This window comes from Mixophyes fleayi, chromosome 8 (assembly GCF_038048845.1).
Source record: "Mixophyes fleayi isolate aMixFle1 chromosome 8, aMixFle1.hap1, whole genome shotgun sequence".
Classification (NCBI taxonomy): Eukaryota; Metazoa; Chordata; class Amphibia; order Anura; family Limnodynastidae; genus Mixophyes; species Mixophyes fleayi.
Window position 1 is genome coordinate 18,510,723 of NC_134409.1, and position 19,310 is coordinate 18,530,032.

Sequence of the window (19,310 nt, forward strand, 5' to 3'; positions counted from 1 at the left end):
TGGCTGAAGTACTGTGGGGACAGCTGCTTAGGGGTCCTGGAAGTCATCACTCTCGGAGGCCCCATCCCCAATATTTGTCCAATATTCTTTTCAAACTGTTGGGGCATGTGATATAGAGCTGGTGAATAAGCAACAGATAGAAAAATAGCACCACAGGGCAACATAAGGTGGAATGAGGTATCATAGAAGAAATAAGCCCTTGCTCAGTATATTGCATATTATATATGGTACCAGCTGCATGGCAATTTAAATGCCAATATAGTTAAACAAAACAAAAAGATAGTTGTTGACAGTGTTTATCCTTAACACTGCAGATCTGTGTGTATCTAAGAAAATGAAAACATGAGGAATTGGTTCATATTTTGATCAAAATATTTAAGCCTGCATCCCAGCATCATCCCCCATGGAATGAGTTATCATAGAGTAACAAATGTTACCGTTACACAATATCGGACATTACATAGCATTACACTGGATATATGGTATAGATAAGTGATGGACAAACTACGGCCCGCGGGCCAGATCCGGCCCACTTAGAGGTTCTATCCGGCCAGCCAATATTTTAAAAAATTTCATTAAAATATGCATAAAATGATTAGGGCCGACCCTGTGTGTCAGAACCTTCATTTTTATGCCTTCCCAGCCATTTCCTCCATTACACTTTATCCTCCTTCCTAAAAGGACACTTCGTATGTCAATCACTCAAACACCTGCCCGCCCCCTAATGGCTGAAAGTCATGTGAGAAGAGATGGGCTGGGCCATATACTAAGGCGCATTTCGATTGGCTGCTGTGTTGTCAGTTAGTGGCTCACCAGAAAGACGGATCTGCAACAACCTGCTGAAATAAGTGGTGTGTCTGTACGAATGCTGCACTTATAGAGTTAACACTGCTATATAACACCCTCCCGTCCCATTCAAAATATTTGTATTATATATTTCGATATTTGAGTTTTTTAATAAATTATATTGGCCCGCCTAAAGTTTTTCTTTTTTTATTTGGCCCGCTCCTGAAAAAGTTTGCCCATCACTGGTATAGATCTTCATAAGACAGTATTTACTGTTAAGATATTCTTACTTTCATAATTTCATTCATCATTCATTCTACACTAAAGAAACAGATGTGCAGTAATTCTCCGCAGTATGTGGGTCAAATGCATTAATTTCCTTCCTATCTTTGTGCTGCAGATTGGAGATGACATCACCCCTTTGATAAGACACAATATAATGTTCAGCCTGTGAACAGCTGTTGCTGAAACAACTCTTTGAGGGGACCGGACGCGTCATCTCTCTCATCAGTTGTCCTGTGAAGTGTTGACTACTTGCAAACAAGGCTGATTTAATACATGGGCAATAGGAAACTAATTAACAGTCTTAAACTGTCCGTACAATATCAGTCAGATGTAGCCAAACTTCTACATAGATGTGTCAGGCCAAATCTGAAAGGACTGAATATTCAGCGGTCAGGCCAAGTGTACAGATCTGATGTAGGCAGTTTGACGATGACTGAAACACAGAGTTATGCAGTTGTATCTCTACCATTCATCCCATTCAACATTAAAATTGTTTGTCTATTTACACTGGATGATTTGCACACAATTATGTCTAAAACTGGTAAATACACCATCCAAGTCACAGCCTGCATGGGCATTTTTAGCTTTAAACTGCAGCCTATGGGCCTGATGTAGAGTCGGACGTAAGTCGAACTGAAGCACAAAGCACTTTTAGCCAAGGATTCGTCTCAGTTTGCACTCAGACTGAGACGGTTCTCCCTCTTGCACCTGTTTGAGCTTAGAGAGGTGGAACGGGGAAGGTAGCGGGCGAGCCTAGCAATGTAAAAGTGGGTTGATATGCTGAGCTGAAAGCAGCTGCAGATAGGTGTCCAGGAGATGTATCTTTTGCGGGTGCTTTCTGCTGGTGCAACAGTCCTTGGAGTATTAAAAAAGATTTAAAAAAACATTTAAATTTAAAATAAACATGTGCACCCCCTCCCAAACAACCTAACCAACCCTAGGATTATTTTTGTTTTTACATTAATTTATTTATTCAGTAATCTGCTTTACAGGGCTGCTGGGACTGATACGCTTAATGTATTCTGAGTTCCACGGATCTAAATTACGGGATGCAGTTTACACTTACGAGTTAAGTGTAAATTGCGTCCGACTCTACATCAGGCGTTATCAGTTCACTATGAACCAGTGACATCATCAAGACACTTCTTGAAAAATATTGGTAAGGCATGACCAGTTTTCATGAGGCACTTGTTCCTAGTGACTGATAACCTATACTCAATAATATAGGTTCAGCCCACAAAATGGCTGCATCCATTGTGTGTCAGGTGCTCTTTGCCCCTAATGCTATGTCATACTTGCCAACTCTCCCTGAATGTCAGGGAGACTCCCTGAAATAGGGGTGATCTCCCTCACTCCCTGAAGAGTCTGACATTCTCCCTGATGCTGAGCCGGTACAAGACGTGGTTGGCTTCGCCATCTGTGGCATGATGACACAGTTCAGAAATTGTGTCCTATGTCCATGTATTGATGGCTATGGAGGTGGCCATTTTCATGGAGACCAAGATTTAATCATAGACTGACAGGTAAGATAACATGACTTCAGTAATGGAGACAGAAATGTAAAAGACACTTCAGTGTCTAGAGATTCAATAGCTGCTTTTCTTTAACGCATAGTTGCTTACTTTCCCAGAATGTCCGGGAAACTCCCGCATTTCTTGGAGACCTCCCGGGAGAGCAGGGCAACCTCCCGGGAGAGCAGGGCAACCTCCCGGGTTCGCGCCCCCACCTCCCCGGGATCTCCCTGAAGCCAACAAGGAAAAGTTGGCAAGTATGTGCTATGTATAGACCATACTCTAATTTCTCTCACTATAACAATGTCCTTGTCTCTAGCTCCTACATGTGTTGTTGTATCTTACATTATACGCTAATAAATCCAGCGACCACTGCCTAAAATAACAGGAAACAAAAGATTGCGCTAAGCTACATACAGTGTTAAGTATGTCACATTCCTGTCATAATAGAGGACGAATATAGCAGATGTACTTGTAAATGTTAGTAGATCCTTTTCATATTGCATCAGATTATATTTTTAGGCTTAGTGGCTCTTTAAGAACTTCTTTAGACAGAGGACAGCTGAAGTTCAGAGGTGCTACCGTTGTACTCGACACACCCAGATCTGCATTCTCATCAACAGCTTCTTAAAATCTTTTGTGCGAAAACAAATAATTGATTTTTTTTTTTGTTATAAGAACAGCTTTGGGAATGTCTGAATCACAATCCACGGTTCATGTACTAAGGTGAAGTTTTGGAAGATCTTGGCAAAACACATCTTCCTTTTTTTATCTAAACCATGTACTCCCCACACTCATTCTGCTAAACAGCTCAAATACTACTGATGCTCTGAGTAAACTCTGCATGTTTAATTACAATGTTTTCAGTACAACGTTTTGCATGCAAAGTAAGTTCATTTTATATGATCTATTTCAATTTGTTTCTCCACTGATTTCATAAGACGTACCGTTAGCCCAGATGTCATATTACAGGTAGGTGTGTGATACATGCTTGTCAACATTTTGTATTTTAAATATACATCTCTTCCATAATTATTAACTTAACTACAGAGGATAAGAATAGGTTAGGAGAATTACAATGTACAGAACAATGATGGCTTGTACTGGCACTATGGAAACTAAGGACAGTTGCCAACTATGGCGAAGCATATGTCCTATGTGGAGTACTAGTGATATGGCTGAACCATATTATTGGAAGGAAAGCATTATGGTAGTTCTTGTTCTGGATAAGTCATGTATCCAGCATTTACATTGTAAAGATTTTCAAAACTTTGCAACCTCTCTGCCTAATACTAACTGGTCCTGCCTTAGGGTGCATGCACGCAAACATTCAGTCAGCACTACCTCACCTCAATGAATCAAATGGAACTTTTAAAGGGAACTTAGGTCCCTATCATGATGGCAATGACCATTTATCAGTCCACTTGGGGCAATGCAGGGTGAACGCCTAACAGAACATAGACAGTAAAACCTACTTCAATTTGCATCTCTACTCCATGAAGCATTCACCATGCATTGCCCCAATCTGTCATGTGAATGGCCCAAGTGATCACCATAGGAATCCATCATATTATTTTAAAGCTCTTTTTGCCCACCATTTTGTTCCATACAAGTAAAATGGAAAGTAGCTCATGCAGAGGGGGCACCATGGGCTAAAGCTCCTAATTTAATTCACATTTGCCCAAACCCACCAACCATTCTGTCTAACCCCACCTCTGTTTATCCAAAACTCCACATACAATCCATGTTTGTTACTGTGATGGCTTGTATCAAATATAAATGGAGTAGACATAGGTGTGCATGTATGTGTTTTTTAGATTTTGCAGAGGAATTGTATAAATGCTAGAAATCTGGTATACCATCTATAGTTTTGAGCTGATCTCGTGTCAGTAGTGTTGAACTGAGGTATACAGGAGACACAAACAAATCCACTTACGGCAGATCAATGTAGTGTTGAAAACAATAAACCCACACAACTCTATAAAACATTACAAAATTATTAATCAACTAAGTACATCTGAGGTCAATTAAGTTACTACTCCCATGCTTCACTAGGTACTGTATAATTATAATTTGAAAATAATGTTATTTTATTTGGATTATATAGTAAGTAAGCCAAAGTCAATGCTTCTACAAATCCACTGTGACATTTTGTTGGTTGCTTCTAAATTTCTAAGCATTAGACAATCATAGTAACTGATTATATGGTGCAAAGAGTAACGATGAGTTGTATCTAACATCAACCCATCCGATATCAGGTTTTCATACCTGCCAAAAATTAGGTCACAACCCATCCAGACCACAGCTAGTCTCATCTACAATATGCGTCTATGTCTGGCAAAGCTATACCTCATTTCTGACAAATCACACCACTTTGGGGTACTGAAAACTAGGGCTGCCTCAAAAAATAGGGACTGTTGGCAGATATGACTTTTAAAAGTCGAATAAAGACAGGATGATGAAAGGCAATATCCGATTGATTGCTGAGGGTTACAGAACATATGTTATACTTCCACTGTTTAATAAAGTAAAATACAACAAAAGTAAATAGAACTTCATGTAGCTAGACGCAGTATGCACTTGGAAGGTAGAACTAGTGTATGGGAAACTGAGAAAGTTCCGGCTGGGAAACCGAGAAGGTTCCGACTGTAAATGTTGCAGTTTGGCAACGTACAGCGACTTTTTAATGCCATGTTTGGGATGCTCAGTTGGCTCTCTGCGCTTAGCTCAGCAGGGCCAAATGATGTCATACTCTCTGTACGGGTGTTGTTTTTCTAATTAGGTACTGAAGTACAAAAGTAAAACAGCTCAGGAGTGCTGTGAAATTGGAGACTGACCAATATAGCACTTTTCGGATCCTTGTAACTGCAGAATGTGTTTGGGAATCATGTCTGAAGTAGCTGGTCTCAGAGTCAGCCAGTTTATGACATTACTTTATAAGGTCTATGGCTGGAAGGGATACATTGGAAGGAGGACGACTGAAAGGTAACATCAGGAATATGTTTTTTCCAGGAAAGGTGATATATCTCTGCAATAGTCTCCCAGCTGTTTGTGGCAGGGATTTATACAGCAGAAACTAAGAATGCATGGGATACATAAGGATATTGTTAAGACTTAGATCTAAATATATAAACCAAAACAACATAGAAAAACAGGCAGAACAGTTAGATCTCTAGGTTCTTTTATTGCTATCAACCCTATATTTCCATGTTAACTTGTAATATATATGGGGTGTTTACTTTCCAAATGACACATTTATATTATTCATCAGAAGTAGATATAAAAACATATACAGACTTGGGATCTGTTATCTGGAATCATTTGGACTTGAGGATTTCCACATAAGGGTTTTTTTTTCTGTAATTTGGATTTTGGTTTAATATCTACTAAAATAATTATAAAAATCCCCTCTGTCTCTCCCTTTAGCAAAGCTCCTCCAAGTAACTGTACTAAGAAACACTAGGTGATCATGTTTGTGTATGCGACAAAATTACTGAACACAGCAATCATTTTAATAGGGTTATATAAAAAAATATCGGACTTTCCCTGCCAGTTGGGATGCTTGGTAACTATGCACAGATAAAATACAGGTGCTGCAAGACTAGTGCACCTATTTGGACACCCAATGCGTTTCAAGGTGTACTCCTATTTTCTGGGGTTTTTTGGAAACACCTCCATAATCTAGAAGTCCACCTAGGAGTGCGGGAGGTGGAAAAATCTGAAGAGGTGCACTGCAGCAAAATCTAAACATGACATCAAAGTCCAGCCTCCTACCTCCATAATACCAGCCCTTTCATTCAATAAAATGTTTCTGGTTTTCGCCTAAAATACAGCGTGTTTTAGTCTAACTTATGGCTTAAGGTAATCACAAGATTGAGGGGATATCGGGGCTGTGTTTATATTAAATGTGGCACTTTTGCGTATTTTAAGATTTTCTATATTCGGCAAAGTTCGCCTAGGAATGAGCTTTTCAACTGAAGTGCAACCGGAAAGTGGAACATGCTAACCAAGTACGGGACGACGGTTCCTCTTTTTTACCATTAATTCTTATTCTCTGGGCTTTATAAGTTAATATCTATTTATTTCAAGAACACTGCAATCAAATTTAGCAAACATGAAACTATGGGAGTTTCTTCATTGACGACCCAGACTGTACATCACATGACGTGCTTAGAGACGCTGGTCAGTAGCAAGGAGTCCCTGAAAACTATTCTAAAAGACTGGCAACTAGGCCAGACTCACAATGACAGACAGACACTCCAACTTTAATAGAAACACTAATGTGAAAAGAAAACATATTTTGTGTTTCAAATTTGTATTTTCTGAGAGAAAATTAATTTTGTAGTATAAATTCACATTTTTGTAGCACAAATTTGGTTTTGTGGCACAAAACTGATACAAATAATAAATGAAATATCTTTCAAACTGATACAAATAATGAATGAAATATCTTATATTAAGGTCAAAATCCTGCGAGAGGTGCTAGTGTTACATATCAGATATTTCAAGATTGACAGCCAAGGTATCTTAGATAGGTTTGACATCACATGACCATGAAATTTGTCCATTAATTTTGATCTGGATTATTCCTCTAATGAATTGTGCAAGTCCCTGTAAATGTAATAATTTTTAAATTAGCTAGATTACCAAGGGATAAATTTATCAATCCTTCTAAAAAGGAAAAGTGGAGGTGTTGCCCCTAGCAACCAATCGGATTCTAGCTATCATTTATCTAGTACATTCTAGAAAATGATAGCTACAATCTCATTGGTTGCTATAGGCTACACCTCCACTTTTCATTTTTAGAAATAAATCTACCCCCAAGTTTGTAAAACCATCTTTTTTTTACTCTTAACCAATTACTACAGCACACCATTTTTCTTCTTATGACAAGTAATGATGAGTATTTAAAGTACAATGAAATTACAATATTCATTACTCATTTCACTGTATCTGTAGTATTAGAATAAACCAATTATTTCAGTTATAACTTATAAAATGCCATTTGAAGGTTACAAATATGGGTGATATGTTTTAATACATATTCCAATCAGCACAACATCTGGAAATTGTACTACTTGTATTGTTGGGCTATGAAATGATATTCGTAGGATGCTTGTTGATTATTATTGTTATCTAAGTATCCATTACAGTAGTAAAACAACATTAAATAAAGGGGCAAGTTTATTAAACCTTCCATAAAGGAGAAGTGGAGGTGTTGCCCATTACAACCAATCAGATTCCAGCTATCATTTATCAGTACAGGCTAGAAAATGATAGATAAAATCTGATTGGTTGCTATGGACAACACTTCCACTTTTCCTATAAATATACTCCAAAGGGTCTTTGTAAAATATCTCTTTGCAAAGACTATGACTGACATTGGGAAGACGAGGCTGATATTGAAGGCTATATAAACAGACTATCTAAGGACGGTGCGGGATGTTGATGGAGCAGAGAAACAAAGAGCACTGGCAAAATTGATGGATAAGGGGCTACTGAAAGTCTATGCTTAAAATTGACGGCCTTGTACTGCTTACCTGCCCACCTTTGGCTCCTTTCCTTCCAGTTGGTCCTAGCACTCCCTATGGGGGGAAAAAGGTGTATATAGATTTTTATTAGGATTATGTGTTATTTTTCATGAGCTGCAAAAAAAAAGAAACAATAATTTTAGAAGTTAAATGGAAACTTTGCCAAACTGTGTATTTTATGGGGAAGACAGAGATCCTAAAAACAAGGAGGAGGAATTGCGCTTTACTGCTACTGTTGCAAGAGCAGCATTAACAAAGGATATCCCTCCCTAGGAAATAAAATTATACTGCAAGTTAAGCGCTCATTGACTCTTGTATTATTCCAAATGTAATATCAATGATACAATTAATATTTCTTATACCTTGTATTGGGCTATAACCAGGAGGCTCGTACAATCAATAGGATAACAACTAATAATAATTATATCTTACATTACATTTGGAATAACACAAGAGTCCATGAGCGCTTAACTTGCGTGTATAAGACAGAGATCCTAATTGTTGTACTTCGTCTAGTAGTGGGAGATCTTTAATCACAATACGACTTTAGAAATGATTGAATTTAACCTACTCGTTCTCCTTCAGGTCCGGGAGGTCCTGGCACCCCAGGTATTCCTATAAAACCCTTAAAATAAATACAATTTTTTTTATTACAAGTTTAAACATACAAATACTATACCGTCTATTATCACAGAGGCACTAAAATAACTACGATCCTTTGAGCGTTGACGGTCTTGCCTATGTCAAAGCTCTACTGGAAAATCTAGAATGGAATATACAAGTCATGCATGAAAATAACCTGGAGGTATTTAAAGGAACATCTGTCGGCGTAAGCGGAATTGTTAATACGTATCATTCATAAAAGAAGGTTGTCGAAATGGAATTGGTTTTTACAATGTCTGCTTTGGTTTTATAGCTGCCATGCTCAGAAGCCGAAATTAAATGTTAATCGTCACTTGTAGAAATCGTCTGTCTAACAAGTATGTTACTAAGCTTCTGCATTCAGACTAATCCCTCTTACATCATAAACCCTGTCCACTTTCTGATTGTTGTGTTTGTACATGCACGCTACAGGACTGTCATAACTTGCATAGGTTTCCGTTTCTATTGCACTGCTAACTAATCCGTTGACTGACAGGTCAATCTTATACCAAGGGTGGCAAGGTGCAATGTTTAATCAAGGTGATCCATGATTAATTTGTTCCCGGGAAGATCACTCAACAAGGTATGGGATTTATGATGTCTGCTCCATGACTTCTATGTCTCTTTTGTAAGTGACTAATTTACGGTAATTATGGTATGACCGAAGTGTTCTTAAAGTGTAGCTACCACTTTTAGCTGTTTTATGGACTTAACTAATCTTGATGAGAATACAGCCTATAAATTTACTAGAAACCAGTTACATCAGTCAGGTACATTATATTCATGAGAATGCAGTCCATCAACTCATGAAGAACCAGTGACCGTCACCCAGCACATCATATTCAAAAGACTGCAGGCTACCAATTCGATAGGAACCAGTGTCTATCACCTAATCACGTCATAGTCATAAGAATGCAGCCTATCGATTCACTAAGAACCTGTATCCATCACCTAGGCACATCATATTCATGAGAATGCAACCTATCAATTTACTAAGAGCAAGTGATCACCTAGGCATGTTATTAAGAACCAGCAAACATTACTTATGAACATCATAGTCATGAGAATGGAACCTATCAATTCACTCGGAACCAGTGTCCATTCCTTAGACACGTCATATCTAAGATAATGCAGACTACTATTCACTATGAACCAGTGACATCACTTAGACACATCATATATAAGAGAATGCAGACTAGTAATTCACTAGGAACCAGTGACATCACTTAGACACATCATATATAAGAGAATGCAGACTAGTAATTCACTAGGAACCAGTGACATCACTTAGACACATCATATATAAGAGAATGCAGACTAGTAATTCACTAGGAACCAGTGATATCACTTAGACACATCGGGCCTGAGTCATTAAGAAGAGTAAAGCATAAAAAAGGAGTAACTTTGTATCTGGGCAAAACCATGTTGCATTGGAGGGGGAGATAAATGTAAAATGTGGGGACAGATTTATAGTTTGATTAGGGCATGTCATAGATCAACTTTAAATTTCAGTGTACAAATAAAGCTATTAAGTATTTGTGTGCTAGATGAAAAAACAGTCAGTATTTAACTTATGTGCAAAATAATAAACTAATTTGCACCCCTTGTTTTGTAACATGGTTTGTCCCAGAGAATATTTACTCCTTTTGTTGCCTTACTTTCCTTAATGACTCAGGCCCATCATATATAAGAGAATGCAGACTAGTAATTCACTAGGAACCAGTCACATCATTTAGACACGTCATATCTAAGAGAATGCAGACTACTAATTCACTACGAACCAGTGACATCACTTAGACACATCGGACCTCATTTAGAGTCGGACGCAAAATCCATTTTAGGCGCATCCAACAAAAAAACACTATCACGCATGTGCAGAAAGCCCCATATCCGCCTGCATCGTGGACGCAACTAACACTTGCGACAGCTTGCAACTCACTACGAGAGAATGGGAGGAACGCGGAATTGTGAAGGCGTGACCATGTAAATACATCCTAGTCGCAGTGAGGCGCAAACGCAACACACGTCAAAACAGGGCTAAAGCTGTGCGGCAGGAATTAGGTGGCGCAAGCGTTAGCTGGCTGCAGGAACTGCTCGCAGCTCGATAGGGTATTAAGAGTGGGACACAATTGGGGTTGCTTGCCACTCGTAATACCCTATCAAGCTGCGACACACTCCCACTCCTACACTTCTTACACAGACTTTGCGTCCGAGTCTAATTGAGGTCCATCATATCTAAGAGAATGCAGACTACTAATTCACTACGAACCAGTGACATCACTTAGACACGTCATATATAAGAGAATGCAGACTACTAATTCAATAGGAACCAGTGACATCACTTAGACACGTCATATATAAGAGCATGCAGACTACTAATTCACTAGGAACCAGTGACATCACTTAGACGCATCATACCTAACAAAATGCAGACTACTAATTCACTAGGAACCAGTGACATCACTTAGACACATCGGGCCTGAGTCATTAAGGAATGTAAGGCAAAAAAAGAGTAAATGTTCTCTGGGACAAACCATGTTATAATGCAAGGGGTGCAAATTGGTTTATTATTTTGCACATAAGTTAAATACTGGCTGTATTTTCATCAAGCGCACAAATACTTGATAGCATTATTGTTACACTAACATTTAAAGTTGATCTAGGACATGCCCTATCCAAACTATAGATCTGTCCACACATTTTAAATTTACTTCCCCCTCCAATGCAACATGGTTTTGCCCAGGTACAAAGTTACTTCTTTTTTATGCTTTACTCTCCTGAATGACTCAGGCCCAAAGAGATTTCAAAGAGATTACAGACTACTATCCACAGATTGTAACTATCCATCGTTACTACAGGTGATATAAATGTACCACAATCCATCTAGTTATGGTTTCATACAGAGAATATGTAGTCATTCACATCAGTTTACTGTGGGAAACCAGAGCACACAGGGTAAACCCATGCAAACATGGGGAGAACATACAAATTCCACACATTTAGTGCCCTGATTAAAATTGAACCCATGATCTCATCACTAAGAGTCAGCAATACTAACCACTGTGCCACAGTGCTACCTATATTATGCAAGCAAACAACAAATGTAGAATCTGGTCTGGAATTTTTCTGAATCCTAAGTGCTTTTGCGGGCTTTTTTGCAGACAAAGCTTAAGACAGAGTACATAGGGCAAGTTTAAAATGAACCCGCCATCTAAGAATTGTGGAAGCTGCCACTTTTGCTAGACAAACCAATATTGAGCCAATCAATTTTCTAGGAACTAGTGACATCATCTCGGTGATGTCACTAGGGAACTGATAGGCTGCATTTTCATCCGCATTGGCTCAACCTACAAAATCGCTGCCTGGCCCACTTCTACGTGCATAAATGATTCCTCTAGAATTCAAACTTTTAGAGCCTGCAGTACAGCATAATCTCATCATATTTGCTAAATCGGAATTTAGTCTCGAGAGCGTCTGTGACACAAACACATGCTCCAGGCAGGGAACGTCCTTGCTTTCTCTTTGAACATATATTTTCTCTTCATTCTTTAATGCTTTCATTCATTGCAAAAAAAAATAAAAAAATAAAGTAAACTAAACGTGATTGTTTTGTCTTTTGAAGGCGCTTGCTCCTCCTGAATAACTTTCGCACCCTTGTAAATAGTAGGTTGTGGAGAGTTATCCCTGACGGGTATTTAGTTAAGAAACCAATCTGTAGCTGTGATCAGTCACACTTTGTTATACATGCATCACACAACATCATTACATCTCAACACATCACAAGCCAAAAATGCAATGACTTACCCTAACCCCTTTAGGGCCTGGGATTCCTTCTGGTCCAGCTAAGCCCTGTTATAAAGAGATATGTTAGCTTCCGACTGAAACAGTTCTGTTATTTTCTCTTGTATACAATGGATAGATATTTTGTGTTGCCTCTAGTAATGCATTTCTTCATCACAAAGAGTGCCATCATTATTTGTGACTGTGCTCTCTAGACCGGCATATTGGTTTGGTTTATCTAATGTGGAAACATTTAACAAAACAAGAGTCATAATAATAATAGTGGTAACATTTAGCGCCAAGGACGACTTTCTTGAAGGTCTGCTTTTATTCCTAATCAAATAAATAAGTTTATGAAGTGCACCGTTAACCCTTCCCGCAACACCCAATTATAGAACCTAAAATGATGCTGCAGGTGCGTTAGAGCAAGGACTGAGCCCCAATTGTAATCATTCTTCGTTACTCCACACAAAGGATATGCAGGAGATGAAAGAGGTGGGACTAGAACACATAGTAGGAGGGGCTAGGTCAACATGTAGCCAATCAGAGTCTCTAAGTTAAAGAGAAAGTAACAATTTAATCTTTACATAGAGCCTAATGGGCTATGTGAGTGTCAAACAATGAGTTTTTCTACGCCTCTTCCGCTCAGTAAAGGGCAAATAAAAACAGTGCGTTCTGCAGGGAATTATCCACTGCTGCTCTATCTTCACTTCCTGGCGGCTTTACCTCTATATCAGCCTGACAAGCACAGGTAAGGCAGGGAAGTTTCAGGTAGGAAGCCACAAGGGAGTGAATATAGAACAAGGGGCTCTATTCAGCAAATGCTCATTTATCTCTGAGAAAAGTGTAAAAAAAATGTATTACGATGATAGAAAAATGACTTATCATCATGATTTACTATTATTTTACTGCCACGACAAAATATATTCAAAGCAATTAGAATTAATTATCGTTCTACTGAGCATGTGTCCATCACTGTGTAAAAAAATATATATGGAAAAAGCCCTACAAAAATGCTAATAGTGCTTTCCCCCCTTGATAAATAGAGCCCATTATGTGTGATGATTCTCAAGTCCAGTCACTACACTTGCATACAACAAGCGCTGTTTAAATTCCCATTTGTAGTTTATTAGGAACTAAGTAAAAAACTAATTATTTCCATATTCATCATCACCATCATCATCATCACCATTTATTTATATAGCGCCATATTGATTCAAGATTTTGATATCACACATACCTCTATATAAAACAAATATCCAACTTGTTCCAGTGACCCAGTTTGCAGACCCTCCATCATTTTATGTATATAAGCTCTCTTTTTATACCCATTCAGTATTCTTAACTTGGTATACAGCTAGCAGGCCACACGACTAACTCATTTCTCAATATTTGTAGTTTCTAATATATGTTCTCATTTGATTAGGATTTATCGCATTCTATTTATTAGGGCACATTTGCTAACAATGCATTTGTGAGATTTGCATTAAACTAAAGCCAATCAGACACTTGCTTTCAGTGTCTAACTTGCATTACATAAAAGCTAACTACTGATTTGCGGCTGTAGGTCAGTGCGAACCACTGTTAGTAAATGAGCTTATAGTGTTATAACAGTACAATGCACCCAATGCAGGAATTGTGCTCTTCCTCTTTTCTATACATATTTTTGTAGAGAGAGGCACCACAAACACTTTTCAGTATCCTTATATGTGTGCAAGTGGAGGTAAGTGACAGCACCACTGGATATCGGCGGGTAAAGATGATTTTATTTGAGCAAAACAAGTTTTCAAACCTCCCAACATCTTAAAAAGCAAAATCCAGACAAAGTTAACCCACAGCCGTGATCCACCCAAACCAGATCTGGATCCACCCAATCCTTGTTCAGATCTGCCCAAACCACTCCCAGATCCAGACAAACCACACCCACAAGAGAGTCCTGCCAAAAAGGAGGCTGCTGGGAGGTATGACTTTGTGCATTTGAGCAAATACAATCCGGTGGTGCCATCGCTTACCTACATGTTTGGAAAAGTGTGTTTGGGTGGGATCTGTAGGTTTTTAATTGCTTCTTAACTTGTCTTATGTGACGTTGTGTAAAAAAAAAAAGTATTTGTAAATTTGTACTTATTAGGTTGGCATCTGACTTTATAGTCATATCTGCTCCTTAGTGTGATGTATGTTACCTATGTTTAGGCCTATATACGTCCTATGGTACCCAACTTCCTGCCTGTTCCGTAGTATGCCAACAGGCAGCCAGATTACATGTGGTTATAGAAAGGACAGAGGGAACTGGAAAATAAATAGATTAGAGTACCCCTGAACTGTGGAACAAGGGGCGTGGAAAGATTTCATGTCATGCAACAAATATAAATAAAAAAATAGGGTTTTAGCAGTCAATTATCGATAAACAGAAATCTAAACTTTTAATTTAGTGCTTCAAAACAATTCCATTGCATACTAAGACATTGCTATGTTCTAATGCTCCCTGTGACCTTGAGAGGAAATTCCCAGTCTTTATTCCACCTGACATTATGTGGAATAAATGTGATTATGATTATGAGTGATTATGATTCAATGACTGTATAAGACATCAGATAGCCGCTTTATATCTAGGACCCATCAGCAACTTCGGTAGCCGTCTATAAGTGGACTTCTGTGTGTGAATAATTTGACAGCATTATTAGCCGGGCAGCCATGTCTAACTTTACGTATACTGCCATCCACTTGTGAATTATTTGACAGCGTTCATTCCCAGATGTAAAAGAAAAATGATGTAATCAGTGGATCTGTGTTATGTACAAGGTATGACTACACAGATGGCTGCTGGTATCTCAGCCAATAACAGATAAGCACAGTTACTGCACCTGCCTGCCAGGGTAACCTAGTGCCCCTGCATTGCCAGCCAATCCGGGAATTCCCTACAAAAGAAAGACATAATTTACATTAATTATCCAGCAGACACGTGGAATGGAAGTTCCAGTATCAAACAGTAATTTGCAATATGAACAATCACAAATGTAGACATGTTCTAGAATGCATAATAGACTGTAGAGATTCACTATTAAGTCCCAATATAGCGCAGATATAAAGTTAATAAATAACGCAAATAAGTTAGGTACCAGTATAGGACTGTTAAATACCAATAATTTGCAGACAACCAATGCAAAAGTCAATGATTCAGTTCATATTTCTGTTTATTTATTAATTTATATTTTGTGCAATCAGTTTTTATTGAAAAATAAACAGAAAACGAAAAGGCAGACATAGACCTACCATATAATGAATTGGTACCATAGATTTGTCACAAATCACAAAACGTATATATTTGGCCCTAGTCATGACAATAAACATTTTCTCTTTAGATAACAAGAAGGAAAAACAAGAAAAAAGAAAAAAGGAACACAAAAGACACACAAAAAAATATATACATAAAACAAAGGTATTAGGGAAGAAAGGAGTGTGGTAGGTCTATGGTTCTGCAAAGGACTGCTTATTATTTTGAATAAAGTTATCTAAATTTCCCCAATAAGATTATTTTAAAGTTTGTTATAGTGGAGGGGGGGGGGGGGGGGAGTAATGACCGACTTTGCAATGCAAAAATTCACATAGCTAATTGTTGTTCAGAGAAATGATTGTTAGTTTTTCTCTTTTTTTGACACTCTGCTCATTTCAGGTAAAAATATATTTAGTGCCTCTGTGTAAGTAATGTCTGAGTTAACACAGACATTTGCACATTATTTTCCAGCCATTATAAGGGTCAAGAGCTGTTAAGAGAGGACACTGGGGGTCTGATTTTGAGTTAGGAGCAAAGCAAAACAAAAAGTAGCAACTTTGCACCTGAACACACCATGTTACAATACAAGGGGTACAAATTAACATTTTTTTTGCACGCAAGCAAAATACTGGCTGTTTTTTCATGTAGCACACAAATACTTGATAGCTTTATTTTTACACTGAAATTTAAAGTTGAGCTATGACATGCTGTATCCCAACTATAAATCTGACCCTACATTTTAAATTTACCCTCCTCCCCTCGAATGCAACACGGTTTTGCCAAGGTGCAAGTTTGCTAATTTTTTTGCTTTACTCCTAATTCAACATCAGGCCCTGGATGTTCAGTGCCCGGTGTTAATAGCTGATTATTGACTAATCCGGATTGGAGCGTCAGATGTGAGTGATGTCAAATGTATGTCTTTTTTTACAAGGAGCTCTGTTAAGTGGCCAATAGTATACACATTAAAAGCCGAATTTGCTGGTAGGAGGAATGTTTTTCTATTCACAGAACTAAAATCAGAATTACAGATCAAATACTGCGGCTATCTTTAACAGGAAGACATCTTGCCTTGGTAATCTAAGTCAACTCCCATGAGAAGAAAATTGTACTTTTGAGGAAACTTGGAGACACTTTCCCATTTCCTCTTTCATCACATTGAGGTCTTAAGCAAAATATTGGAAATTTGTAATCTTGGGGCTAGATTTACTAAACTGCAGGTTTGAAAAAGTGGAGATGTTACCTATAGCAACCAATCAGATTCTAGTTATCAATTGTTTAGTACATTCTACAAAATGACAGCTAGAATCTGATTGGTTGCTATAGGCAACATCTCCACTTTTTTAAACCCGCAGTTTAGTAAATATACCCTTTGGTTTGTAATATACCACACTTCACCATTTGTTGGGAATCTGCAATGTGTACAAACATATTGCTGATTTAATTTTCTGGGCAGGTGATTGAAGCAACCAAGGTCCTATGAGCCAGGTAGGAGGGCTTCTTACTGTCTGAACGATAACTAAACCCGAATAGTATAAATAGATTTAAAGCACCATAAAATGCCTAATTGGGATAATCTTTCACCTACCATGAGTAAATCATAAAAAGTTAGTAAAGATAGATGTAGAGAAATGTGCCATAAACGCAGGGAATAATATTAATAATTGCAATAACAACAAAGAAAACAACTGTTGTAGTTGCAGAAATATATAAAGTTATTATTTGAGAAGCTGCTTAAAAACAATAGAATGGAAAGGGCTGCACACTTGTGGCACTACAAATGCCAGCATGCACATGAGACACCCGGCAAAAGCTGTGGCCAGCAATACCCAGCGATAGATATCCGGGACTTTGATAGATAGGGGAAAGCCCTGTGGGTATATTATCTGGAGATACAGCTTCTCCCTATAATAAACAGATATCTACGTAGCTCCGACTACTGCATGTAGCTGATAGGCAAATATAAAGGATTAGTTATCCTAAATTATCTAAGCAGAGAAACCATTAAGGTTGGAACTCAAAGAAACCACAAATCCCTCCAGTGTAAACAAAACATGTAAAAGTCTTATTAAACAAGTCCATAATATTTAAAATTATTTCAGCAAAATCTAATTTACTCTTGGAACAAAGTTTAGCAAATGATAAGTATCCTGGATAGCCAGATGTAGCAGAGAAACCAGTTTGATTATATATATATATATATATCTGATATATAGCCTTTTTTAGAGCTGAGTCACTTTTTAAAAATGGTTACATAAAATATTTGCCCAATTCCGCAACTGGATGCAGAGTTTTGCACATTTTGACAACTTAATTAGGCTTTAAATATTATCTTAAACATCCGGGGGTAAATGTATTAAGGGTGTTTTCACCGTAAATAGGGCTTCATCCTATACATCAAGGGGTTACTGCTGAAGACAGCAGCGGGAGCTTTCTTCTACAATCTCCATCTCACGATCGCTCAGCTGCCACAGCAAGATTTTATTGCTAAATTATGGTGATAGTTGGTTTTCTACCACTCTGAAAAATGGTGATAGAAAACCAGCCCTATTGCCATATACTAATAAATGAAGTTCCAGTTTTGAATTATAGAGCATCAAAGTGTACTTTAACATAGCTGAAAATGTTAGGGCTCTTAAATGCAGGCCAGCTTCTCAGAGGTCATATATTCAATATCCCAGAATAATCAGGTCTAGAGAGAAATATTCACCTTCCTGTAATTTTCCTAGGGACAAAACAGTTTTCATACACTGGCACCATGTCAAAAAAAATTATGTAAAGAGACTCTTGGTGGTAAATTTATCAAGCTGCGGGTTTGAAAAAGTAGATGTTACCTATAGCAACCAATCATATTCCAGCTGTCATTTTGTAGAATGTACTAAATAAAAAGATAAGTAGGATTTGATTGGTTGCTATAGGCAACATCTCCACATTTTCAAATCCGCAGCTTGATCAATTTACCCCTTGGTATATCAGAGCAGGGGTATTAGGGTTCATTGCCAATTATACTGCTGGGATGACGACTCACACAGCGATTAATCCACATGGCTGGTAATATGAAGACATCCCATCCCTACAGGACCAGAGAGACCTGTAATCCCCTCATAAGATTAACAAGTATTTTGGTGCTAATTTATTTTATAACAAAAAAAAATAGAGCGCTCAAGGCGATGAGCAGCTGCTTGCCAATTCCTTTTAATAACGTCTGTCTTGATATTAATTTAAGCACACCTCAACTTGTTTTAGCACATATTGGAACAAGTTGCTAAAAGCAACTTAAATAAAAAAATGTACATTTTTCAATAATGTTTTGTGATAATTAAAACCCTGGTGGTAGGTGAGAAACCACAAGCATCCAATGCATGTCAGGTGAGGTAACTTATTGTAAAGTTTCTGCTGTCCTCCATTAGTAGGTTTATTTTGTATCCAGGAAAAAGGGAAAAATAGACGTCTCTTAGAGCTGCACTGCCGCCTAGGACCAATCACAAGCTGCACTAAAGAAACTGC

At 38.0% G+C, this 19,310-nt stretch overlaps 1 protein-coding gene across 1 annotated transcript in view; it reads right to left on the reverse strand.

The window, feature by feature from the left end:
* Positions 1-19,310, reverse strand: part of COL24A1 (collagen type XXIV alpha 1 chain) — a 215,866-nt gene that overhangs the window by 113,304 nt on the left and 83,252 nt on the right. Inside the window, exons 9-12 of the mRNA XM_075182027.1 lie at positions 15,397-15,450; positions 12,560-12,604; positions 8,685-8,738; positions 8,123-8,167 (exon numbers count right to left, since the gene is read on the reverse strand). Of these exons, the coding sequence (XP_075038128.1) occupies positions 8,123-8,167; positions 8,685-8,738; positions 12,560-12,604; positions 15,397-15,450 (198 nt within the window). The remainder of the gene's footprint in view (positions 1-8,122; positions 8,168-8,684; positions 8,739-12,559; positions 12,605-15,396; positions 15,451-19,310) is intronic.